The sequence below is a fragment of the Dysidea avara genome, chromosome 2, assembly GCF_963678975.1.
Source record: "Dysidea avara chromosome 2, odDysAvar1.4, whole genome shotgun sequence".
Classification (NCBI taxonomy): Eukaryota; Metazoa; Porifera; class Demospongiae; order Dictyoceratida; family Dysideidae; genus Dysidea; species Dysidea avara.
The window spans coordinates 48,612,904-48,639,401 of NC_089273.1; the positions used below are offsets into that span (position 1 = coordinate 48,612,904).

At 39.5% G+C, this 26,498-nt stretch overlaps 1 protein-coding gene across 10 annotated transcripts; it reads left to right on the forward strand.

The window, feature by feature from the left end:
• Positions 1 to 522: 522 nt before the first annotated feature.
• Positions 523 to 20,794, forward strand: LOC136247526 (small subunit processome component 20 homolog). 10 transcript variants are annotated; one of them, XM_066039284.1, is made up of 20 exons: positions 551 to 714; positions 2,284 to 2,480; positions 2,526 to 2,596; positions 2,649 to 2,766; positions 2,819 to 3,088; positions 3,146 to 3,286; positions 3,338 to 3,417; positions 3,471 to 3,601; positions 3,664 to 3,719; positions 3,793 to 3,824; positions 3,877 to 3,960; positions 4,012 to 4,118; positions 4,248 to 4,449; positions 4,503 to 4,558; positions 4,606 to 4,677; positions 4,812 to 4,932; positions 4,981 to 5,047; positions 5,095 to 5,214; positions 5,835 to 6,084; positions 6,134 to 6,294. In XM_066039284.1, exons 8-12 carry the CDS (start codon positions 3,579 to 3,581, stop codon positions 4,096 to 4,098), a joined length of 282 nt encoding a protein of 93 aa, XP_065895356.1. In that variant the 5' UTR covers positions 551 to 714; positions 2,284 to 2,480; positions 2,526 to 2,596; positions 2,649 to 2,766; positions 2,819 to 3,088; positions 3,146 to 3,286; positions 3,338 to 3,417; positions 3,471 to 3,578; the 3' UTR covers positions 4,099 to 4,118; positions 4,248 to 4,449; positions 4,503 to 4,558; positions 4,606 to 4,677; positions 4,812 to 4,932; positions 4,981 to 5,047; positions 5,095 to 5,214; positions 5,835 to 6,084; positions 6,134 to 6,294. The 10 variants fall into 10 exon arrangements, 7 of the variants coding, with proteins under 7 accessions (XP_065895350.1, XP_065895351.1, XP_065895349.1 ...); XM_066039281.1 differs by having other exon boundaries at positions 555 to 714; positions 3,871 to 3,960; positions 5,095 to 5,222; positions 6,134 to 6,295; XM_066039280.1 differs by having other exon boundaries at positions 555 to 714; positions 3,871 to 3,960; positions 6,134 to 6,293.
• The last annotated feature ends 5,704 nt before the right edge of the window (positions 20,795 to 26,498 follow it).

The window sequence follows — 26,498 nt, forward strand, 5'->3', positions numbered from 1 at the left end:
TTGAAGATTCCCACTGTACCAGCACAGTTGTCTTGTTGTCTAAGTTGACAGCAGCGTTTTCTCCAACTTCTCTAGTTTGTCTCCAACTTCCCTCAGCCATGTTGCTGTCTAAAGTACCCTTGTTGCTGAAAGTCGTCTTGACATCTCAGTCTTATCTTCTGTAAACAATAGTAAATAAACACATACTAACAAAGAGTTTACTTACATCTGAAGATGTGCACTGTATCAGCACAGTTTTCTTGTCATCCAAACTACTGGTGTTGACAGCAGTCCCCTCCAACTTCTCTAGCATTGTCTCAGATTTCTACTCCAAAAACAAATATATATAAGTACATTAACAAATACAGTCCACTTACTTTAATAATGATGTACACACAAGTCCTGCCTTAGTGTTATCTTCTAAAGAAAAGCAGACAAAAATATTAAACAAAGCTGTATTAAACTTATACAGCATCAAAGATCTCACACAGCAATATTCATATTGCCATTGTTCTGACTAGAACCCACCAAGGCTTACTGCTTTCAACCAGCAACGTGGTGATCCGTCTTAATCACGTGAGGTAGCAATTCTAATAAGTGCGCGATATTCTATTCAAATTCGCGACCCAGGCACATAAATCCGAATATTTAATCAGATGATGATGGGATGATAGATGTGACCAGATTACCTGACTCAGTCAAGTTCTTCAGAACGATTGAAGCTAGTAGTCCAAGGTACGTTGTAGTGAGTATAGCTACTCGAGGACGAGGTTCATGTTAAATAATGTGGTACAGGGTGCGAATTGGCTCAGATCGATGGATGGCAATGGTTTACTCAGCCATACGGCCTTCTAGGAAGATGAAACTCACTGCGGAGTTTTCCTATAGGCTGATCAATCAGAAATCTTATGCACCTATCAACCTAGTCTCGCGTGGCCAGACCGCTTTTTTCCGTATATTGGGTTGGGAAAAAAGGGTCTGGTGCAACTCCAATAGCTGTTTACTTCTGAGCCGTCCCCACATTCCGGGGACGCTAATTGAATAACATTGGTCACAAAGGAGGTGCCATGACGTCAGTAAGTTAACTAGGGATCTGTTTATCCTTTAAACGAATCTTAATTTGCTCTGATGTCTCTTTTATAGCGTCTTGAAAGTTAATCCTCATCGTGTAACAAGACTCACAACCGGAGCAGGAGTGTAGGAATACTTCATAGTTTTACTGACGTCATGGCACCTCCTTTGTGACCAATGTTATTCAATTAGCGTCCCTGGAATGTGGGGACGACTCAGAAGTAAACAGCTATTGGAGTTGCACCAGACCATTTTTTCCCCACCCAATATACGGAAAAAAAGCGGTCTGGCCACGCGAGACTACTATCAACCCACCTATACCCCAGGTCGGGCAGAGGTGGGGATTTGCAAATGTTAGATGACAAATTCCCCACCCCTGGGGACAACTTCGAATTACAAATCCCCTACTAATTCGTATTATTTATCCCAGGAATCACTAATGCACCTATCAAAGTTTTGCCCCACCTACCCCCATACGGGCAAATGAGAGGCATAACAAGGGGATTGGACAAAAATTTCAGCCCCAGGGGTGGGGGCTTTGATCTATACTTGTAATAAAAGATTTTGAAATCTGATGGATGGTGGCCTCATAGGAGGGGGATTAGACCTCCAAATTTGCCCCAGGGTGGGGGATTAGACTTAGAATTTTGTCAAATCCCCTCCTGTGTCCCCTCCTTGCCCGCATGGGGGTAGGTGGGGCAAAACTTTGATAAGTGCATAACGACATGGCCAATGGCTATTTGTGTTGCAAATGCCCCTATCCTGGGGACGAGGTTGGGTGACAAATCCCTACTCGCTGCCCAACTTGGGGTAGGTGGGGCGTGACATTGATAGGTACATTAGTTTTATTGTGTGCGTTAAGTTTAAGTTAGTTTTGTGTCATTTTGTAATCTTTTTTTCAGACCTGTGTGTATGTAGAATACTTTTAAAACTTTTCAAAAACATGATGTCAGACGGAAGGCATTCACAAGCGCTTACTTTGAATTACACTGTTGCTTTATTTAAGTTAGCAATTTTCAGCTACACAACAATTTTTTTAATGGCTTTGTCACCAGCTTAAAACTATCAACCACTTCAAAATCAGCCACAACAAAGACATAATTGAAACCACAACTCCACCTTAGATACTTTGCATCATTGTGACACCTCCACTTTAGTTGTTTACCATTTCTAGTTGCTAGCATTGGTACATAAACAGTTTATTTATTTAATTTATTTAATAATGCTTTACAGCACAAGTGCTGAAGGTCTGTAGGACACCTGGTCCTACAGCCTGCTCAAAGACTTTAGCTACTTATGGTGTGTTTGAAAAGTTGGAGAAAGGAGAAAAAATCCATGACTGGACCTAGGTGGCCTCGAACCTGCAGCCATCCGATTTACACTCGAACGCTGAGTTGTCAAACCAATTTCAGCCACTGATCCTGACACAGGTGAGTATTGTATCATGGAGTACAAGTGCTTCATTGATCTTGTAGATAAGGACAAGTTGCTTGTTCTTGGTACATTATTGGACAATGCTAGGCAGGGCCTTTGCTCCAATTCTGAGGTAGGTGCCATGCAGTGTATCATGCTAGTAATGTTACATGTTTCTGTTGCAGTCAACTCATCATGAGTTTATAGCCATATTGGCACTCTTGGTAAAAACTTATCCATATATCATTTAAATTTGCTGACATGCACCAACTACTGAATGTGGACTCAAAGCAGGAACATCAGGTAATAAGGGATGGCATTTCTTTTGCTTTTAGTTGTGGTGTCTTCTCCATAGCTTCATCATTGAACACAAGCTCTCCACCACTTGCCAGACTGTGCTTTTCTGGGACGTTCAGTCAGTCCACTGTACTGAACTTCTTGTTGCCGATAGGATCTCTTATGTCATCTTTGCCTCCATGGAGAGAGAACAGAAACTGATATTAGAGGCTATCAATATCTTCACTGCTATTGCTGCACACCTGAAATGAACCAAATGCTATTTTCTACTGAAGAGCTACCTACAGCTAATCCCAAAGAGGAAACACATTGAAAAGAACTTGATCAAGTACGAATACTGTTTATACTGTATCTATCCATCCATAGTGTAATGATTTATTTGTAGGGCAGCAGTTGGAATTCTTAGTGGATTTCACTTTGATTTGAAATCACAAGCAGAAGCTAGTCACTGACAATGGAGGTGAAGGTGTACCAGAGTTGGCCAAGATGGATGTGGCAGAAGAAGACTTGAAAACACAAGAGGAAGGTGAGCAGTTTTACAAGAAATACGACATAGACATCATCATTTCTGATTTAGAAAAGGCCAAGTCACTTATAATTCACACCACTGTTACCAAAGCTATTTTACCAGAGTTGCAGTCATGTCTGACAAAGCGGGTATGATAATATAAAGGTCATACAGTAGTTACCATCATGTAATGGATCCACAGTCGAATCAAAGTGGTTATGGACTCAGTCCCCACAAACATGACAAAGACACACTTCAAGTACATATCACTCTAGCCATAACTCAACTATTACTGTAACTACCGGAGGACATGCTTAATTCTAACCTTTCTGGGTGAGTAGTTGTGTTAATGATATTGCAATTGTTCCCATCCTTACTGTCTCTATGCTGTTTAGCTTACTACTGAAGGTTTGTCACACAGTAAGGAGCTACCAAATGAGATGTTTGAGAGGTGACTGGCCAGAAATACACTTATAAAGATGGTATCACTTTTGGTCCCAAATATGTCCACTTCATATTAAAAGAGATGAAGGAGGTGCTAACAAAAGGATACAAGGTATGACTACATTTCAGGATTTCTTGAGAGTTTTTTCTTGGACCAGGTGCAGGTGCTTAGTTACAGTATCCATGTGTTATTGAATAGAGTTAAGGACCAATTGACTGCTGGAAATTTAGATGTCACCATTAGCGAGGTAACAATATCCGGTAAAATAGTTGTTGCTAGGGTAACAATGGTGGTATAGGTGTTGGTTTGGTGTGGTGTGGCGGCAGAAGAGAGAAGAGAAGGAGAAATTACATCATCAAAACTTCCTGAAGCACGTGCCAGCTAGAGTATTAAGAATTACAAAATGTTAGCCGTGTTACTCTGTAATGTTAACCGTGTGTGTGTGTGTTCATGATTGATTGATCGGTAGACAAAGTTGAAGTTTCTTGTATCAAGAATTCACAAATATTAAAAACTCTTGTTTATATTCATTAGATCTTATGGACTTCGCTGAAAAGAGGAAAAGTTGATAGCAAAGACAATGAGTATCTTAAAATGATGGATATTTATGTTGAGCTGTTAACAGATCTTCAAACACAACTGCAAGTGTATTGTTGATGTGCTGAGAAACTATGCTAGAGCTGGGGATTCTTCTGCCAGTGGTTCAAACCAAAAGCTATTAACATCAGCGTTCAAGGTTTGCACCATTGTGTTTCTGTAAGTAGTGTAGTATGTGTTATGCTGACGTAGGTGCAGTACTTGTAAGGGACTGCATCAGTCAGCAGATTAGTGAAGCACAGCTTAAGGTGTGTGCATGAGTGTGAAAGAAGTGTTTTATGTCGCATCTTCTTAGCTATTGTTCATGTCCATTGAAGAAGACGTATACGACTATCAACACCAAACAACAGCCTTTCCACTGCTAAGGGTGGTCTCCATAGTACATGTTAATGTGCGATGTAACCTGTGATGTGTTGGGCTTTCTTGGAACAGTCTGGTTTAATTGATAACTGCGCCACTTTATTCATTGCAAATGAATTTGAGTGGTTAATTTTTTTTCAGGAAGGTTGGTCATCATCACTGTTACCTAAGTGACATGCTTAGTGCTACCTTTGCTGTGCTACAGTTTCTCCCAGACTATAAACTGAAGAAGCTTTAGTCTTACTTTGATTTGTTCATATAGGTACGTAAAATACTTCTTTATATTTACATACTTATATTTTGTGACTAGCTTTGAGGTGCAGGGTGGCAGAGAGCCGGCATTGGAAACGTCTGTAATATTTGCTAAACTCCCAAAGGTAAAAAATTGTGGTCTGTTTACTAAGCTCATATTTGCTTTCACCAGACAACTCACTGCAAAATGGCAACATACTTTTTCATCCCAGTGGCCAGTCGTCTTGTTAATGATGACTCACCAATGGGTAGGTCTATGGTGGCTGAAGTAATGAAAGATTTAATCACTAATGTGAGGAAGTATGTAGTACTATGAAACTTTAATGAGACTACATGTTGTGATAGTAGCAATGCTAAGATGTGTGTCACCTCATTGAAATTGGTCCCTTCATTGTTGGACATTTCACTACATGTTGTCGTACTAACAAGGTGGTTGTTATTGCCCTATATTAATCGATCCCCACAATATAACCAATTTTGGACTTAGTGTCTATATAATCACTGCCTAGTTATAGCTGGGGCTACTTATGTACACCTGTATGTGAAATATAGTCTGGGTAGTTCTTGTTCTGAGATGTGAAAGTGTTACATGATAGACTACCGAAGCCCACAAATCAATATAGCATGTATGCAGCATGCCTTCCACCATGCTACTGTTATTCTGCAGCAGTTCTTTCTGACCACCCTGCCACAGGAATGATCCTAGCCAGTGTATCAACATTGTTATTTGCTATTGATATATTGACAGGCATGTAGAAGATTGGTAACAGGACTAATTATTGTATGACTTGGAGCACACATTGTTGTGTATTTAGTTTAGGTTTAGTATTATCCTATATTTCAAGTAGAAAGCTAGAGGTTCAATTAATCTGTATTGTTTATAAGTTTGTAATGGCGTGTTGTGTCTTTCAGATTGGGCTCATGACCTACCCTGGAAGTCATATGTGTCTGATTGTGGCTGCTGGATTCTCCAGGTTATTCACTCTGCATCCTTGCCAACTTGGATTGTGGGTTGACTTTCTGTGAGGCCGATCACATTGTTACTGGTACATACAGTATGAAACAGTCTTCTGAGCGGCAGGTTTATGGATAATATGGAGATGATGATGACATTGTACGCGTTCTGCAAAGGCTGTGATGTCATTCATTAAGTTTGGTCATGGTGAGTTCTTTCCAATTGTAGAGCAATTTTCTATTTCTCTTACTTGTAGCATATTCAGATACATGAAGAGTTTGCTAGACGTTGTGATGTGAAAAAAACTATTATGATTGACGAATGGTTAATCAAATTATTTGTGTGTGTTAAGTGCTGTTCATGCTTTTATATTTATTCTTACTTTTAAGATGTCAGTGATGTCCCGCAAATCTGATGTATAACTTAAAGCTATGATAGGTACTTGCATAAGCTTGAATTATATAATTAAGTGTTGTGACAATACGTCATATTATGTAATCCACCTGTGTACAGCAGCATGTTTTTGTGCCACAATTATCTCTCCAATGTACATTGCTGATGTTGCTATGAGTTACCACCACTGATCTCAAAAATAATATTATTACCATGCACTTATAGAGAACATTAATTTCCACCTACATGGGTTCATTGGCAAGCGTGGTCTGCTCAGTTATCATGGTAACCATTTGCTTTCTTTACAGCTTCCACTTAAAATTTATATCTATACATTTTATTGATGCAAACAATTGGCAATTATAAAGCTTACATATACACTACTTGACAAGCCAGTTACCTCATTGGCAATCATATATAGTCTGGTCAGTTTCTATGGTAACTGCATTGCCTTCTCTTCATAAACATAGCTAGCAAAGTGTACATCATGTCCTCTTATATAAGATGGATGACCTTGATCAGATCATGCATGCATGACATACATAAAGGAGCCTTTTGTGATTCTGTTTGCCTTTAAGGTTGACAGCCCCACCCTCCTCCCTGCTTTAATTTCTACCCAGCTTGAGCGCTGAGAGCTTTGGGGGCCAAGATAAGAAGATGACCCTTTTGATCTAAAAATAGGTAATTACTTTTTGGCCACTTTCTTATGCCTCCTCCCGTTTAGCCCAATGCTACCATCAGGCTAAATTGGATAAGAAGAGAATGCAAGTATGTACTTTTGTAAGTACTCTCTCTCTACTTTCTCTCCATTCATGTTCCCTGCTTTAATTTGGCAAGCTAGGGAGTGTATAAACAGTGGAATAGACTACTGGAATGGTGGAATGATTTTTGTTGAAGTTCTTTGCATCCAACTCCTCACTACTAATCTCTGGCAGAATAATTGCCATGCACATTATTGCATTTTAGAGCATTATAATTGCCTAGCTACCTCATTGGCAAGCATAATATCATCATGATCAGTTTCCATTGTAACCACATTGCTTTATCCCACAAGTTATCTAAGTGTACATCATTACGGTGTAGACCTCCATTAATAAGATACTAATATTATACAATTAAAAGGATGACATCCAGATCATGGATACGCACCTTACATAAAAGGAGCATGTTGTGATGCTCTTTGCCTTTGATGTGGTTGGCAAAACTTCTTAACTTGCTTTCAAGTTGTGTTTGTGGGAAAGCCAATGACTGTTGAGCATGCCTTTAACCAATCTATAGAGCAGGTGGTTTCCTTAATGTAGCTAATGAATTGTTGGGTGATATCACTAGTACTGCTGCCTTGTTGCCAGGCATGTCATAATGTATGCACTGAACCACCATTACAGCGGCAATACAGCCTTTGTTGGGATCATTTCCACTATATCTGCTAATGTGTTGAAGATAGTGCCTAGCTTGATGAGTCTTTGGAAACGAGATAAGAATAATTTTATGGCATTTTTGACATAAAAGTATTTTACCCTTGGACTACTTCTTATGTTTCCTCCCTTTTGGCCCAATGATATCAACCTGATCTTGTGGTAGTTTCCACAGATTCCATCACATTATTAGAACTCTCTGTAGTTACTAATACTGAACATCACCTTTTAGCTGCAAGGAACCGTAAAGAAGATCGCTATGGTTCATTACTGACTGACCTTCAACAGGCTGGATTTTCAGTGAATCTTGTGACAATTGAGGTTGGCTGTTTGGGCCATTTCATGCCACAGACTGTCTCTAAACTAAGCGATGTATGCCATCTACCGAAGAATACTATTCGTTGTATTCTTCAGCAAGCAGCTCATGTTGCAATCTCCTGTTCATATAGGATCTTTAATTCCCATGCTTCCACTACTTGGGATGTAGTTGATCTGTTTACCTGTTGAGAAGCCATGTATAATTGTTTAGTTTTGTATGTATTGGTTTTTTTTTGTTTTTTTTTTTTGGTCTTGCCAGGGCTCCATACTTTTTAGTAATAACTTGGTAACCCTGAGACTGGACTCCTGACCACTTGTAATTATTTGTTCATGTAATTGTCAATTATTATGACGTTTATCTCTCTCTTGAGCACAGACAAAGCTACACAACACTAGTACTGACACAATAACTATTACAACTGTAGTAAAATAACATTCAAGCCATTGAGATGTCGACCACACTGTAGCCTGGTGCTGAAGGAAGTGCTGACTATATGTATACTAAAAAAGTCTCCAAACCATGTCCAGTATTGTTTAATGTTTACGACCAGTCTATTGGTGGCTGAAGCAAAATTTAATACCCTCACCAGACCAAAATAATTATATAATGTTTACCAAACATGATGTAAATTCAACATCAATATAATTTATTGTGTATAATATAAATAGCTGAGCTTGAGCATATATTCAAGCAATGGTATTAATTCTGTTAATAAACTGACTGTCAACTTAATTATAGTACATGACCTACAGATGAGTAAAATTCGATAAAGGTAAAAATTAATTAGTTGATCGATCAATCAATGTACAGAATAACTCAATCAGAGCAATCAAGGAAGTGGTGATGTTATCAACAAAATAATAATAAGGTCAGGTCGATGAGAAGTCACCATCACAACTGATGGAATGTACTGTAGCTGAAGTAACTCATTGATCATGAGCCACTGGATGCATGGTAAGTGAAGCAGGTCACAAGTTGGTTATATAGAATCATTACTAAAAAGCCACTGAACAGCCAATCAAATCATGGGTGGTGGTGAAATAATGTTATTGTACACTGTTCAGTGAATATAGCTAGTCAGTTGACTCTTCAATATTGCACTCAATCTGCAGACCTCTCACGCAGTGCATGTGGTAGCAAGAAATAATATCATGTTCCATTGGAGCTAGTGAGTCTAAATGTATACTGTATTCTCCATCAAGCATTTGACAAAACAAGCTAGGCTTCCAGCCTTCCACACACACCCAGTTTTAGGACTTTGAAGCACCATATATAACTCAATGTAGAAGTATGCAAATGGTTTCAAATTTGACCTGTTATTTCACTATGCTATGAAAGAATTATGCAAAATTTTTGAACAATAGCTATAGCTTACTGAGTAGTCAAGTTGAAGTCAGAGAATTGGATGTGTGTGTGGTAGCCCCTTGTTTTGTCAAATTTGGTAGCAGTAAGGGCATACTCACTAGTACTGTAGGACCAAACAAATGGCAAATGCAGCCTTAAACCTCACTGGAGAAAATTGTCCTGTGGACACAGTACAAACGGACATCTGATCATTTATAGTTGTTTGACACCAGTTTGACTTACGCGTGTAGTTATTTACTGAGTAAAAATTGTTTTGCAACATATGTTGTACATGTTTTGTTTCACTTTGAGTGGAATTAAATTTGCAACTATCCCCATGAGTGCCATTGAATGGAGAATTTGATTTACAGCAATTGCCAACACCTCGCATTGCTCTTCTATGTCAGGTAGTTTCTCTATATTAAAACATTTAAATTGATTGATTTAGATTAATTCACTGTTACGTGCATGTGAAACTGTATAAAATAGCTATAGAATGTACATCTTATATTATAAAATAAAACAGTTAAGTTCTGCTCTCTAATCCTCTGTCAGTACCAAGTATATATTGTCAGTCCAAGTACACACCCTCTGTGTGGAAAAATACTTCAGTACCTATGTATATACACAAAACAATAGCTTACCAAAGAATTTGAAGACACATAACCCCATTTGCTGGGACAAGCCAATCATATCTATAGAATATATTAACACCAAGTATACATTACTGATTTACTGTGGTAATACAAGTCCATTTCCCTCCAATTAGAAAGCAACATGGCTGGATAATAAAAACCCCAGGATTATAAAATGTGCAAACGCTAACAGCACTGCAAAGTTAATAAATCATTTTTGTATGAGAAGCTAGTGTTGCACAGATTCGGATTGGTTATCAAAAAAAACATACGTTGGCTACTTTTTTGTATATCAGGCCGGCACCATGACAGAAAAAGTAGCAGATACAGATATAATTATTTATCCATGGTTATGTATACAAACTGTTAAACTTTGTACATACACATGTCAGTGTACTAGAACATGTTTTACATGCAGCACTGTGTGCCGTGTAATGAAAGTCTCGATGGGACAAAAAAAATTCCTGTCTCCTCACTGAAATTAACTTCCTTTTTGAGCTTGCTTGTATTTACTAGCTTACATGTATACCCTCACCTGACAAAATCACGATATAAGATAGTCGTAGACTTTACCCCAACACAACTGGTTATCAAGGTTACATACAAATATAAGAAAGTATTAAATCTATTTTTCAAACCACAAATTTAATTACAAATACTCAAAATTTTTATTTATTAAAAAGCGCTAAATAATGTATTTGACCCCAAGACTGGTATGCGTATAGCAAATGCTAACGGTCCATGTCTTACACAATGGTCCAGGTGGGACTTTGGGTGCCCACCCCATTATCTGTGAGACATGGTACAGCCTCCTGTGGGTTACTAGTCTTGCTCCAGGAGGATTTTCTAGTGCCGACTCGAACCACCTGAGTAGCACACAGGTGTTCCAGTGCTGACCAGTATGGGTAGTCTAGGAATGGGACATGTGTATATTGTGTGTATGTTGTGTTCATGTGTAGTGTGTGTGTGTGTGTGTGTGTGTGTGCGCGCGCACAAGCACTATGCAGTGCTTGTGTATGCGTGAATGTGTGTGTAGTGTGTCTTGACATGCCTGTGTCTGTGACTAGACCTTGCTTAGTTAATACAGAGATGGCTCTGCACATTTAGCACGTAAAATACACAGCAAGGCAAGTACTGCACTGTAAAGCAGGTACTACAACAGTATGTACAAATTCATGTCTTTTGTTGTCAGAATTTCAAACATCATTAATGATTTTACATAAGCGTGCATAATAGGACAGGTACTACTACTAGCACCATTTGTACCTGTATGGTAAACACTATGGGTATACACAATATACTACAGTTTGATTCTGAACATTATTGGTGTAACATTTTCTGAATGTGTGCCTTGAAGCACAATCATGTTAAATTAAGTTAAAGTATAGACAAGTGATGTTTTAAACTTGGGTTTCCAATGCTGTGTAGGAAATTGTGTCACTAGACAGCTACAAGATTAAACTTAGTGTAAAGTGCATGAAATTGCAAGTAGTTCTGCACTGTAGGGCAGGTACCAGTGCTAGTATGTGTATATGTGAATATGGGAATATACTCTTTGTTTAGTGTGTCCACATCATGGACGTAGATACACTGCACATACTGTACACACAACACTAAGCACACTGGACACACACAGAGTAGACACACATACTACACACACACGCGCGCGCGCACACACACACATACGCACACACACACATACACACAAACACACACATGCACACACACATACACACACATACATACACACACGCACACAAACACACAGCAACACACACACACAAACACATATACGCACGCACGCACGTACAAACACACACACACACACATACGCACACACAAACACACACACATACACACACACGCACACACAAACACACATGCACACACACATACATACACACGCACACAAACACACACCAACACACACGCACGCACAAACACACACACACACCAGCTACATATAATTGGGGTGTTAAGTGCCGCATAGGAAAATCCACCTGGGGAGGAGCTAGTGCCCCGCAGGAGGGTTACATGTCCCAGGGTGATGGTGTGGGTACCAGAGGTCCCACCTGGGCCACACCCATTAGTGAGACATGGACAGAGGTTTGATATTTGCTTTCCCCAATGAACACCAGGCTTCCATTAAATCAGCTGGGTAGACTAGAGCAATTTCTTTCTCAAGGAAACAACAACACCAAAGTGGCATAACTAAGCATCAAACCTGGAACCTTTGGATTACTAGGCTGATGCTCTAACCACTCATTTATGCTGCCTCACACACTAAACTAAACTAAAGTGAGCTAAAATGTGTGCGTACGTATCACTGCATGGTATGTGTAGTGTGTGTGTGGTGTAGTGTGTGTGTGTGTGTGTGTATAGTGAGTAATGTGGAGTGTAGTGTGTGTAGGTGTAGTGTGTGTAGGTGTAGTGTGTGTAGGTGTAGTGTGTGTAGGTGTAGTGTGTGTAGGTGTAGTGTGTGTAGGTGTAGTGTGTGTAGGTGTAGTGTGTGTAGGTGTAGTGTGTGTAGGTGTAGTGTGTGTAGGTGTAGTGTGTGTAGGTGTAGTGTGTGTAGGTGTAGTGTGTGTAGGTGTAGTGTGTGTAGGTGTAGTGTGTGTAGGTGTAGTGTGTAGGTTTAGTGTACAGGTGTAGTGTGTGTGTAGTGTGTGTCTGTGTGTGCGTGTGTACATGGAACTTACCATAATTATGTGTATCACTCTTCATCACCATTATTGCTGAATTCATATGATTCTGTCTGCTCTTGAGAAAATCTAATATAAAATATACAGCAGTGTACAGCTTGAAAACTGTCATCAAGAAATTAATCACACATGTATTCATGTTCTGTAGATGGCTGCTTGTTAGTGCATACCATCAAGCAGAAGTTACACAAAGTGAACGATTTCATCTGTGAATATTTAAATATCATGGCAAACTACCTCTCTCTCCACACACTATATGCATGAACACCCACGCACACACACACATACACACACACATAGTCAAGCAAAGCCTTAGGCTACCTTGCCTGCCCAGTGTGCCAGCACTGTGACACCTCTGTGCTACTCAAGTGCTATGATTTAGTGTAGGCAATTCCTTCTGTGGTAGGATTAGTAACCCATAGGAAGCTGTACCATGTCTCACAGGTAAAGGTGTGGGCACCCGAAGTACTATCTGGACTTTTACCCACTATGTTACATGCTGGACAGTTGACATTTGCTTGCACTGTCCGCATGCACGCAGGCACATGCACGCACGCACGCACGCACACACACCTGTTTAGGCAATTAGGCAACAATCCTTCCTTACCCAGACACACCAGCCCTCCCTCTTATCTTAATACCTAGTAATGTCTCTTCTTGTCACTCTCTCCATTGATCTAAAGAAGACATAATTATGATTCATTTTCAAGGAAAGCAATGCACAAACACACACACAACACACATACACATGCAAACACTGGGTTCAATGTTTATAAATACACAATTAAAGGTAAGGAGATAGTGGGAAGTGTGTGAAATTCTTATTCATATAGCTACAGCCATTGGTAAGCTACAATACTTTGAATACTTAAACCAGCATTTGTATTTTGGGGGATAAGACTGGTTTTCGCACATGAAGTCACAAATATATGCTCGGATAATACACCATGTGTGATTTTTATGTAACTGACAGCAAACCACTTTTTCTCTGTCACGACACTTATCAATTAGATTTATAAGAGCCAACTCCGAAAAACTCTACACTATGGCTACAGCACATATGGCAAGATTTTGCCCTGGACACATTTGCACAAACATTACGGTGTAGGTATAAACTAACTATATATTCTATAGACCTTTTTCAGGTAAGCTGCTGCCATAGCAACATCCGCCATTTTGGAGTAAAACCCATTTTGAAACCCTGGTAGCGTGGGGGAAAGCGTACGTTTAACCAGGTTAACCTTTGCTGTGAAATGCAGAAGCTCTATTTCCTGGGTATTGTTTTACTCTTATAGAAAGCAACGCTACCAGGGTTGCAAAACGGGTTGTACCCCAAGATAGCAGATGTTGCTATGGCAGCAGCTCACCTGAAAAGGGTCTATACAGCAGCTGGTGTACTGATAAGAGTTCATCTGACCATGTTACGATTTGACAGAACATGTTGCTGTCAGGCCTTCAGTGCTGGTCACTGTAAAGCTTTACAGTAACAACAACCATTCTTCCTTACACACTCAAACAATGTATGGTTTTTTTTTGTGTTGCCAGGGATCCAGCTACCTGTGTTTCAGCTAGCTGTGTAGCCCTGAGTCTAGGCCCCTTTTCCTTCCCTGTATGTATGTATGTATCATTTATTATTATTATTATCAAACTGTTTAAAGGGATACACAAAAGGCATGTGCCTGTACAAGGTGATACCCTTACAGTTACAAAAATACAATTACAAAAACAGAACAACATACACAATACAAGTACAGAATTAAACAATCACATTAAAATAAACTAGATCTGAAATGTTTAACCTGACTTCGTGCCAAAATGTCCTCAGGAATAGTGTTCCACAAGAATGCCACGGATACAAAAAATGTATGTATGTTGTCTTAATAAAACAAGACGTTTTCTCTCTTATTTTTATAATTATCATTATAAATATCCATATATGGTACTAGAACATACCTGCAATCAGCCATTGATTGGAGTGATGATCATAATATTTCTCGCTGTGTCTTACAATGGCCATAGAATTTCTCAAATCATCTGAATACGTTGCCACAGCATCCGCTGTGACTCTCGCCGTGACTCTCGCGGTGACTCTCGCCGTGACTCTCGCCATGACTACAACTAAGCTGTCACGTGCGAATAAATATTCCTATTAAACCCCATCAATCAGATGAGAGTGTTCCCCGGGAGTGTTCCCCGGGTGGGTTATTACTGCTTAACTATCCCTCTAGGGACAAGGAGGTAAAAAGTAGCCGGTGGCACAGATTTAAAAGAATGGAAAAGATTGTTCAGTGTAACTGGAGGTGATCGGTGTTGGTATGTGCTTTGGAGTATAGTCTCGTGCGCCCGACTGACCCTTTATGTCGGGCGCACGAGACTACGTGGAGTATTGTTGTACCATAGTTTGTATATATATATATATATATTTTTTTTTCCCGGGCTGGATGGACTGCCCTTACCTACCACCCCCAGCACAAAGAAAGCACGTGCTGGACAACTGAATAAAAAGGACCAGATTGCTAAAAGTTTAAAAGTCCCTGTGCTCATCAATGCAGCCCATCTCAGGAGAGGCATCAGAGGAGCGATGCGAGATGGACCTACTTCCACATATACATATTGTAGCTGACCGAAGTAGAGAAAAAGACAATGTGCATCGGATAAAAGCCAGAGTCTGACTGTAACTAGTAGAGCCGCGGCGAGATAGATGGTCAGCCAAACGACGGTAGAAAACTATTGCCTCCCTTCCCATACCTCCAGTGGTCGCAAACACAAGGGGAGTGAAGGAGGCCTGCTCAACCTCTCTGACACGGTCACCATACTCACGTTTCTTCTGTGCCTCGTGACGTCGATACAAAGAGGGGACACTGGTGTTGCAGTAGCTCAGTGCATTAGGATGAAACACCCTTATGTCAAAAAAGGCACTTTGCCGCTGCCCCCAGAATCCCCTAGCATGTATGTCTGCCCTAGCCTCATCCTGACGGTTGGCAGTCTTAGGTGCAATGATCTCCCCAGTAAGTGGCTGTAAAGGTGGCTCAAGGGCCACACCATGACATGTTTTGGAAAGCCACTCTGCAGTGATGTTTCGCAAAGCATTGTGGCGAACAAATGTGAGGCCTCCATGTCTGCAAATCATAGCATGATCCGCAGAAAATGGGACCCCACAAACACAGTGACTGGGTATGTTCAGGAGCTTCCAGCCGTATCTAAGATGCAAGGCATCCCAAAATTCTTGCTTCATCAGATGGAATCCCTGCTCTGCTAAAGGCAATGCTGTCAGCCAGGCAGAAGCACCCGGTTCACTGTTCAGGTCTAAAACTCTTTGGGATTGTGACGAAAGATTAGATTTGATCGTAGAAGCCCTCCCCCTCAAAGCAGAGCGACGATCCTGATGAATCTGAGCCTTGATAGAACTAACGTCGGGTAGAGGGGCTAGTAGATTCTGAGCAACAATTTGTATATATATATGGTTGTACCATAAGTGCAGCACGGTATACAGCCTCTGCCTATTAGGCCACTACAAATACAAGGGGGTGACACACAGGCACTCACTGTAGGTAGATCTGCGACCGCGGTCTAAGTCAAAGGTCAAGGCCACCAAAATCGTGCCAATTCAATGGTCAAGGGTAAAAGCTTTCAACCCACAATCGAAAAGTGCTGAAATATCGTCGCTAAGTCACCGGTCAAAGGTCGAAAAAGGCTCTTAGTCACAGGTCAAAGCGAAATTTCGGCTGGTCAAGACTTTGACCACGGTCGCAGATCTACGTACAGCGCGTACCTACGTGACACCCTCTTGAAATAAATTCTCTGTTTCCCGTCCACCACCCGAATCTGGTTACTGCCAGTTCTAAATATTCCATTATTCCATATTCTTCCATTATTTTACTGATAGGTTCAGTAAAAGCTATCTTGAAACAGTGTCAGCTCACATGTTAGTATTGCTATAAGTCAGCACAAACTTCATGTTTGTGTTATTTTGCAACTTACAAAGGAAGGAACAAGCTTAAGCATGCTTTTATGCAACCTTTTTGGATATGCCAGACAAATAATGGCTTGAAAATCTATAATGAAATAATGGAAATGGACTGCCCGCCCGCCCGCATGCAAATATGCCTGAATCCAAGACGACAAACAGAGAATTTGTTTGGAGTGGCCTTACATGTTCATCCTCCAATGACAAACAGGAATAGACATATAACTCTTATTGTTTGTAAAGTGCCTTCGGACAACCAGGTAGTGGAAGAAGGTTGACATTTTATAAAATGCTATCTCACTAGAGAAAGTCTCATGGAGTCAGTAACAAAATAGAAAGAATCCCAATGTAGGCATGCATCAAAACAGCTGCTTGCATAAATAAGAAGGGTCTGGTTACTCTAGCAGCATTACAGAGTTGTAACAGTAGAATGTAATTAAACTATGACATCACATTTATTGCAGCAAGAATGAGATGTCTGACAATCATACAGAGTAAGTAAATATCAGTAACATTCTACAGATGACTACAACCAGGGCTCAACCCAGAATATAAACCTAGAGGGGGCGAAGTAAGTCGCTTCGGATTCTAGGGGGGTCTGGGGGCATGCTCCTCCAGGAAAATTTTGAAAATTTAGGTGTAAATATACTCAATTTTGGTGAAATTTTACTGTGATGCCAAGTTGAATATTGACCATTAGATTATACAACTTTGGGATCAATTAAACCTTTCCATTTCTCAAGGCTTTAGGTATAAACCTAGGGGGGGCAATAGCTAACCCAGAGGGGGCCTGTGCCCCCCCCCGCCCCCCCCTAGATTAACCCCTGACAACCAGCCTCGATGACGTCTATACAAAATGGTATCACAAACATAAAATGGCTGCTAATAGTGGGAGAAGACTAAATGCTGTTTTTAGCCTTCATCACTATATAGAGGCCAACTATAATAAATTTAATATGTGACAGGTGGTATAAGCAAGTGTAGCAGAAAGAACGTATACAGTGGTTTTGTAGTGAATGTGTAGTGAAGTGTATTTGAAAGTTGTTAAGCTTTAATAGTTAGATTGTTCTAGAGTAAATAGTTTTGTGTACATTTTATTTGAAGATTACCCTGAGTACTGTTCTGGTATTCTACTATCACTACTACTTGCTATGGGGTGATAGAGTAAAAATGACAGCACTAGGTTTAGAATTGAATTTTCACTTATCCCATTATTCCAAATTTTACAAACTCTCGCTTGTATACTTAATACATGCGAGGCATACATGGACACGTGTATCACGGAAATACCCTAGTCTATAGTTTTGTATGTGGATGTCAGTGTCATGGTGCATGTACAGTGTGATGGACTTATATGTTTCTTTTTAGGCTGCTTTGTCAAGAAACATCTAGATGATGTATGTTTATTTTAATATGTAGTATATGTTTTTTTTCTTTAAAGATGAGCCTAGCTTCTATTGTAAACTCTTGGATGAAAGTGCATGAGTAGTGTGTTATGTTCATGACTATGGGTCAACATGCATTACAATTATAAATGCTGTTCACGAGTCCAATTAAATTTTGCTACCTGGGTCAGTAAACTTATCTAAAATAAATGCCCAGCAGTGTTAAATAGCCCCTATTCATTTACACACCTGGTCAAAAATGCTGGGAAGGTAATAAAGGTGAGAGAATACAGTGATATTGTATAGTCTGTATGAAGTACAGTGGAACCTGTCTTAGCAACCAATTCCTTAAAAATGCCACCTCTGTATAACGACCACCTTTAAATCCCCCAAGTGAGAAGTTAATACACTGATTCACCCATCCATCTGCCAACTAGGACCATGATCTGAAGGTGTGAGGGCATTTTCTGATAAAAGTGTTCATCCAGTCATAATGCACTCATGATCACAATTGTTGGCAGAAAATTCACTAATGCAAAAAAGTGTCAGAACTGAGTCCATCTCTGATTTGATGTCGGTAGCCTTCAGAACTGCCCAGGCACAAGGTCTGATTGTCCCCACATTCAAGCTATTGAAACTCAACTATGGACTCTTTAGTTCTTGAAATCTGTTAAAAAGTGCATACTCGTATACCTAGCTAACTATACTACACTGCTAGCTGATGATGCAGCTTATTATGCTACACTATTAAAATTACTGCATGAATAATTTACAAGCTGAAACTAAACGATCGCAGCAGATTGACTTCTAACAGTGGGAACTATCAACTTCTTTTTTCACTTTATTATTAGTATCACACGGCTCTTTATACGTTATACGTACTACAGCTCAGTGAGCTCAATTAGCAATGAATAGCAGTGACTGTGACTCCTCCAACCCTATCTTCCTCGTGCATTACAGACAATGGTAGAACTGAGCCTTTAGTCTGTTTTCCATCATTTAATTATCCAGTGTAGCTCCTGTAAGTAGTTTACTAGCACAACCCTCCTTGGAACTTTCAACCTTCAACTGCTTAAATGTCAAAATGTGATGCTAGATATTATATGGAAATTATCTAATAAATATGAAAAGAAGAGAATGTATGAGTTATGGCCGGGAAGTTGAAATGGCCACTTTCACTGGACTTACTACATGAGCACCAGCGCCTATTGTGCCTAGGTATAACTACACTTCTGCTTTTTGAGAATCCAGCTCAACACATACATGGGAGGGGGGGGCACAATGAACACGTGTCCCGATTATCAAGGTGGACTTGTTAGTGAGGTGTCCTGATCTGAGGGGTATAAAAGTGCATGTATATACTATTTAATGCTAATGATGACGACGCTTGTCCATGGTCCCTTTTGTATTGGTCACCTTTGTATGGCTGTCCCAAAATATTTTTCTCATATTTCCCATACGTATGTATGCATTTTAAGTGGTCACTCTTCCAGCAATCAAGTATACCTGTTTGCCTGTCAGTAACTCTGTGTGTCAATGGTAAACCTACATAGTTCAACCAATGCCACCTGTATCATAAACGTTCTGGTGTATGTGTAAACAGTGGACTTAGTACCTTGGCACTCATTGGTTTGTAGAATTTTCAGTAATTCGCAAAGTTTAATCATTCTTTACTACTAGTTACCTTTGCGAGTCACAGTGGCTAGTCTGAAAACATTATGACCATGATGGTTCCTCGAAAGCAATTATGTTTTGTTTACAATATATTCAGTAATTTGTAACAGTTATATTTATAATTCTGCATATTTTGTAATTCTTTTCAGGGTCACCAATGTACTGCACAAGTAGCTTGGTGTCTTGAAACGTCTCATCTGGATCATCAAAAATGCTATATGAATAGCATTGAATACACCAAGCAACAATAACAGGAAATTATAATGGTATGTATGAAGTGTGAGTCAAAAAGGCCTTGGGGCTGGTGCTGCTACATGTGCTCTCCCTAGGGGCTTTGCCCCAACAAGGATTTTGGAACTATTGATTTTCTGAATTTTAGAAAATGTAGTTTACTAGCATATCTAAAGCTCTATTAGAGTATTTTAATTGGATAGGCTTAGCCCCCTCTATATTATTAATTGGGAGAGAGTCTTTAGCCCCCACTGTAATGCGTATGAATTAGAAATAGAAGTGTGACCATAAATAAGTGTCCTATGGTGTACCTTATTAGCATTGCATTATGTGTGCGTGTGCGTGCGTGCGTGCATGTACTCTCTGTGTGTATACTGTGTGTGTTTGTGTGAGTGCGTGTGTGTGTGTTTGTGTGAGTGCGTGTGTGTGTGTACTGAGCATGTATACTGTGTGTGTGTTGTGTGTGTGTGTACTGCATGTGTCTGTGTGCGTGTGTGTGTGTACTCTCTCTGTGTGTGTACTCTGTGTGTGTGTGTGTGTACTCTGTGTGTGTGTACTGTGTGTCACTAACTCTCTCGTATCCATAGAATATTTTGATTAGATTTCCACTGAGATGAAGTACGCAAACTCTGTGATGGTTGTGTAAATGATATTACTTTTCACAGGCATACATGGTGTTCAAGGTGTTGTCTCTGTGCAGATGAAAACTACATAGACAGTAGTCTACTATACAGCCTTTATGTAAAATTATTTATTTAGAGTAATTAGCAAAACCTTGAGTCAGTGTCAATGAATATAGCAACACATATATGTGATACATTTCTGACCTATTTGAAAGATTTTTTCGACAAATTCACTGCACATCCAAGTTGTATGAAGATTGATGTCCAAACCAGTTATTATAATATGTGACTGCAGAGTACCTCAACATCAATCATAAAATCAAACCAGGATCAGGTATATATAATGTAGGTAGTGAGCCTTAAAATGAGGCTTCTTGTGCTTTTTGTCATTTAAAATAGAACAAGTCTTGAGAAGTTTCCATCAAGGTTTCCATTTATACATGTACGGTGTATCATAATAATTTAGAAATAATAATTCAGGTACCGAAGCTTGATGCAGGCAGAGGACAGGGGCCTCATTTGGAGTAGCCTTACATTTTTTAGTACTACAAAGTGGAGCACATAGAATACAGATGCTCACCAGTCCCTAAATCTTAGCCAAGGGGGTGCTATACTAGCAGATATATCCACCTGCCTGTGCTAATTAGTTCAACTTCAGTCATGTCATAGTAATATTGTTTTACAGTACGTAAGTGCTGAAAGCCATTGGCAAGTCCTGCCAAATACACCAACATGACTACAAGACTTAAATTACACTACGGTCAAAACAGGAAACCACCTTGCCAGAACTATGTTATTTGATGAATTATTATTCTTTGTGTGTGCTGTGCAGAAATCAATGTGATTATAATGCACAGGTGTGATTGTGATAATTATCTAAGAGGGTACAAAACTGATCGTGTGTGGGGGAGTTGACTATATGAGGGAGGATTGAGTTCCACAGTTTGATTGTCGAGGGGAAAAGGAAAATTTAAAACTATCAATTCTGGTATCTAGTTGGTTGGAGTAGCCATTTCTGTGGAATAGGAATCATTTGGAATACACACCTGGTTGTTAGTGATTTTATACATCATCTGTACTATGGTTCTGTTCCTCCTGCTTTCTAGGGTAGGTAAGTTTAGATTTTCTAACATTAATGAAACACTTGAGAATCTAGAGTAGTCCTTGTAACATAACCTTGCTGCCGATCGTTGAATTGCTGGGCAACCTTCAATAATTCACACCGGCATGTACTTTTATCAGACCCAGTAACTTCAAATAATTGAAGGGAAGACCCAGACCGAAAGGGTCTGGGTTCGAGACTAGGGCGGTGCTACTGACAATAACAATTTCACTCATCAAGGTTTCAGAACAAGACAAATGATCACGTGATAACCATCACAAGTTTTTTATCAAGTAGTAAAAGCACAGTAATAGAGATCAATCACTGGCCATGGCCTTGTCCGATTTGTAACGAAACAGCATTGCCTAGGAGGTTTCACTTATGCAGCTGGTTCTGGCCCCCACGCAAGATTCATCGTGCGACTATCCACTTGTGTCACTCCAGCAGACTGGACGTCTTCTTACCGAGCTCGGTTTCTTTTATAGGTAGTGTAGGCTCCTAGTCCAGTGTTTGATATCGATGCGTCGATCCCTACATAAGTAATTATAATTAATGAATGGCATATTTGCTAAATGACATTGGTCTAGTTAAATACAGAAATACAAATAAGGTCTGTTCACGTTCCATCGATGGGTGAAATTACCACGGTGATACATGCTCGTAAGTGTGATATTTCGTATCATTGATCGGCTTGTGTCGTACTATATTGGCAATACGCAACCCGTGTAACCGTGTATTGTCATTTAGCTTTTCCTGTGTCAGGCTGTCCACCAGTAAACCACTCATTCTTACAAAGCCAGGTCCTTCACAAGGCCTAATACTGCCATTCGCCCTCTACACACACCCCAGAAAAGACGTCTGTTGAAACCAGCCTCGAGTAGTTTGAATGGTACTGAGTGTCATAACTACTAGTACGATAGTGTAGCTTTCACTGGTGGTGTTAGTTTGATTTTGCCTGATGTGTGATTTGGATCGGTTTTGTAAAATCTGGTCACAATTTGTGTGGCATTTATGAAGATGCTCACACGCTTAAAAACTAGCAGCATTACATAGTTTTCATTAACACTTTAACAATAACATTGTATTACCTGATTAGCTAATATTAAGTTTACAACTTGCATACCTTGCACATGGCCGTATTATGATATCATCATTACTTTTGTCGTAGTTAAATCTGTTTTACTTGGACGTGCACTTTTTTTACAGCTATAAGCTGTTTTTGGTTGGGATACAAATTACAGAAACCACCAGTAACATTCGAAAGAAGCCTATTTCTGGCTTGTAATGCTGTTTCCAATCCCTATTAGGAGTTGTATATTTATGAATGCATGTGTATTACAAACTCACACTACACACACACACACACAAAAGCAAGTGCAATCACACCTACTCAGTAAACCACCACCTGTGTGTCATGAGGGAGGAACAAAGGTAAATCCTCCTAGAGCAGGATACTCTTGGTATGAATTTCTGATTTAAAATTTCTACTCTTAGACCACTCCAAATAAATTCTCTGTTTCCCGTCCACCGCCCTCATCTAGTTACTGTCAGTTCTAAATATTCCATTATTCCATATTCTTCCATTATTTTCCGGTTATTCTTGCATACTGACAGGCTCAGTAAAGCCATCTCGAAACAGGGTCAGCTCACGTGTCAGCAGTACTATCAAGTCGGCACAAACTTCACGTTTGTGTTATTTTTGCTACTTAAAAGGGAAGGAACTAGCTTAAGCATGCTTTTATGCAGCTTTTTATGGTTATGTCAGCCATTGCCAGGCAAATAATGGCTTGAAAACTGTCAATCTTATAATGAAATAATGGAATGGACCTCCCGCCCGCTTGCAAATATGCTTGAATCCAGGACGGGAAACAGAGAATTTATTTGGAGTGGCCTTAGGTTACAAATCTCCAACCACTACCTGACCTTGCTTGGGGTCGGTGGGTGTGACATTGATAGGTACACAGCAACTAGTACCCAGCCTACACACAGTTTCATGATGTGTAACAATTTAGTAGGCTACACGCTACACACTGCACAGATAAAAAACAACAACTGGCTCTACCAGCAGTTATTCTAAATAATGACCTTCTCAAAAAATTACCTAACAAAAATTGTCTTTTCTATCCTAACATAGATAGCTAGTATACAACAGGCATTGTATTTATGGTATTTAATAATTGCAAGGAACTTTTATTTACAAACTTTTAAAAGTAGGAAGTGGTTTTTATTTTCGCGTCTAGTAGTTTCCCCGAGCATTCGACTTTAGAGGACGCGTCTAGTAGTTCCCCCCCCCCCCCCCCCCCCCGAGCATTCGACTTTAGGGGACGCGAAAAGTAACATTATCATAGGGTATGCTTGGGTTCAGCTTTGGTTAGGTTACCCTTAGGTTACTTACGTTCTTCTCACTGTGTTAAAGGTATGATTACTGGGTAGCTAGCAGCGGTAGAACAGTGGTAAGCCCACTGATTACAGTTCCAGTAGTCCAGGGTTCGAGTCCAGGTTGAGTTTTGTGGTTTTTTTCGTTTAGTGACCCTTTTTTTTGTCTAAGGTTTACTGTCGGTACAATAGCAAGCCCGGCTTCTTGAACCGACTTTAGGTTCAGTAACCACCAAGGGGCCACTCACGCTATGAGATTTCGTACAACCACACAGAAATTAATTTCGAAATTTGAAACTTGGAGTAAAATGTGAAATTTTCGGCAGGCACTTTTCATTAGCGCGCGCCCCGTTATCGTAACACAAACCACAATTCTGTAGTGTCTTCATTTTTTACTGCTTCGGTGAAATTTACAGCTCAGATTTCAGTCTTTATAGGCATAGTAGATTTCAGTGGACCTCACAAGGAGCAACTGATTTGTTTTCAGCTTTAGTAGCTAATATTCATTCAAGAGGTATGCAAGCTATATAAATTTAGCTATACTGGATTTTGTATCTGTGTATGGTAGCTTTCACTTAGGGAAGTGCATGGGCTGTTAGCTTAAATTGGCTATTTATAAATGTAAAATTGAAAAAAAAACCTGAAGCTATATAGCTATGTAGAATTCTTTTTATTTTACATCCAGCACTAAGCATGCACTTGTGACAGTCATATCAATCGTGATATTTTGTGCTAAGCCATTCCACACAGACAGTTCAGATCAATGCACAAAGCTGCTATATGTGTTTGTATCAACAAAATTAATTTCCATTAGCTCATAGCTTAATAAAATACATTCATTTATGTCATCAGACATCAGAATGTAAGCAACAGTAAAGGAATAATAATACTGTGCACTAATGATCAGTGGGGGCAGTACATATTGTACTGTAGAACATGTAAGCCTTGGTTGAGTCCCACAACCAAACTCCATGCTTGGTGATATAGGTCTTAAATACATTATGAAAACAATGCTAAGAGTGTGACGATAAGTTTACAACTGAAAAATAGCACTTAATACATTTAGGAGTGGGAGGCAAGTCATGACATGCTATTATCAAAGTCAACCACTATTCTCAATATTATTGTGAAATTCTGCATCATCTACACACTACTGGAGATTTTGTCCTTGAAAATCCAATTAAAAAAATGTTCACCTTGTGGAAAGTGAAGTTTTCATTGGGTGGCCCCAATGAAATTTTATTTTCATAGCATTTTCATAGGAAAATTTAATGAAAAATCAATGAAAAATTACCACTGAAAACTCTGTGAAACTGCTTTTCATGGAATTTTCATTGGTAATTTTTCATTGGTTTTTCATTAAATTTTCCTACGAAAATAAAATTTCATTGGGACCACCCAGTGAAAACTTCACTTTTCACAGGGTCAACATTTTTTTCATTGGATTTTCATGGACAAAATCTCCAGGAGTGTACAGCTTTGCAATTGGTGTTAAATCCTGGAATGTCAGCAATCTACAAACAGAACACAACACTATGTGTCAGTCAGCAACTTACCTTATTAGTGTGATTGATGTAGTGTGCATACTACACTTGTAAAGATGTGCCAGTTTGGACAGCAATATCACACCTGTGCTGGTGTGTTATCACCACTTCTATATTAACAGTGTAGTGTATAAATATTAGTTTTAGTCCTGCAGTAATTAACTCTGGGTGATCTAAAAGTACAAGGGGATGACCAGGGTGTACACTTGCATCTATTAGGTACTAGGAGACAATACACACTTACAGTGTGCCTGCCTGCTGAACCTTAGCTGGCAAAACTCAAAGGTTAGACAACACATTTGTGGTCAAATATGGCAGAATAAAAAACTGAAGCTATATAGCTATGTAAACTTCTTCTATTTTACATCCAGCAGCACTTGTAGTAACAGGCATTCCACTCTGTGCTGCCATGAGTGACATGTCTTTAATATAATTATATGGGAAGTGGTTTAGTTTTGTGGCTATTATAATAATTATAATAAACTCATCAATAGCTACAATATACATTAATATTATTTTGTACATATGTACTATACTGCATGCTGCATGTACCTACTGAAGTACCTATAGCTATACTGTAACTAGGGTATATTGTTGTGGTGTTTGGATCAGCTTATATATACTGAGATACCTTTGTGTATGCATATCTTGTATAATAACTCTGGCCTGTATAGTAACTAACTCTGCATGGGTGGTCTAAAAGTACAAGGGAATGACTAGAGTGTACACTTGTATCCATTAGTTGCTAGGATACAATACACATATTACAATGTACCTGCCTACTTGGCCTCAGCTAGCAAAATTCAAAAAGTTTCTTGTTAGATAACACACTTGTGCACTGTTAAAAATAGGGTGTAATCCAATCACCATTAGAGGAGTTCTAACTGCTGTGTAAATTAAACTCCTTTGAA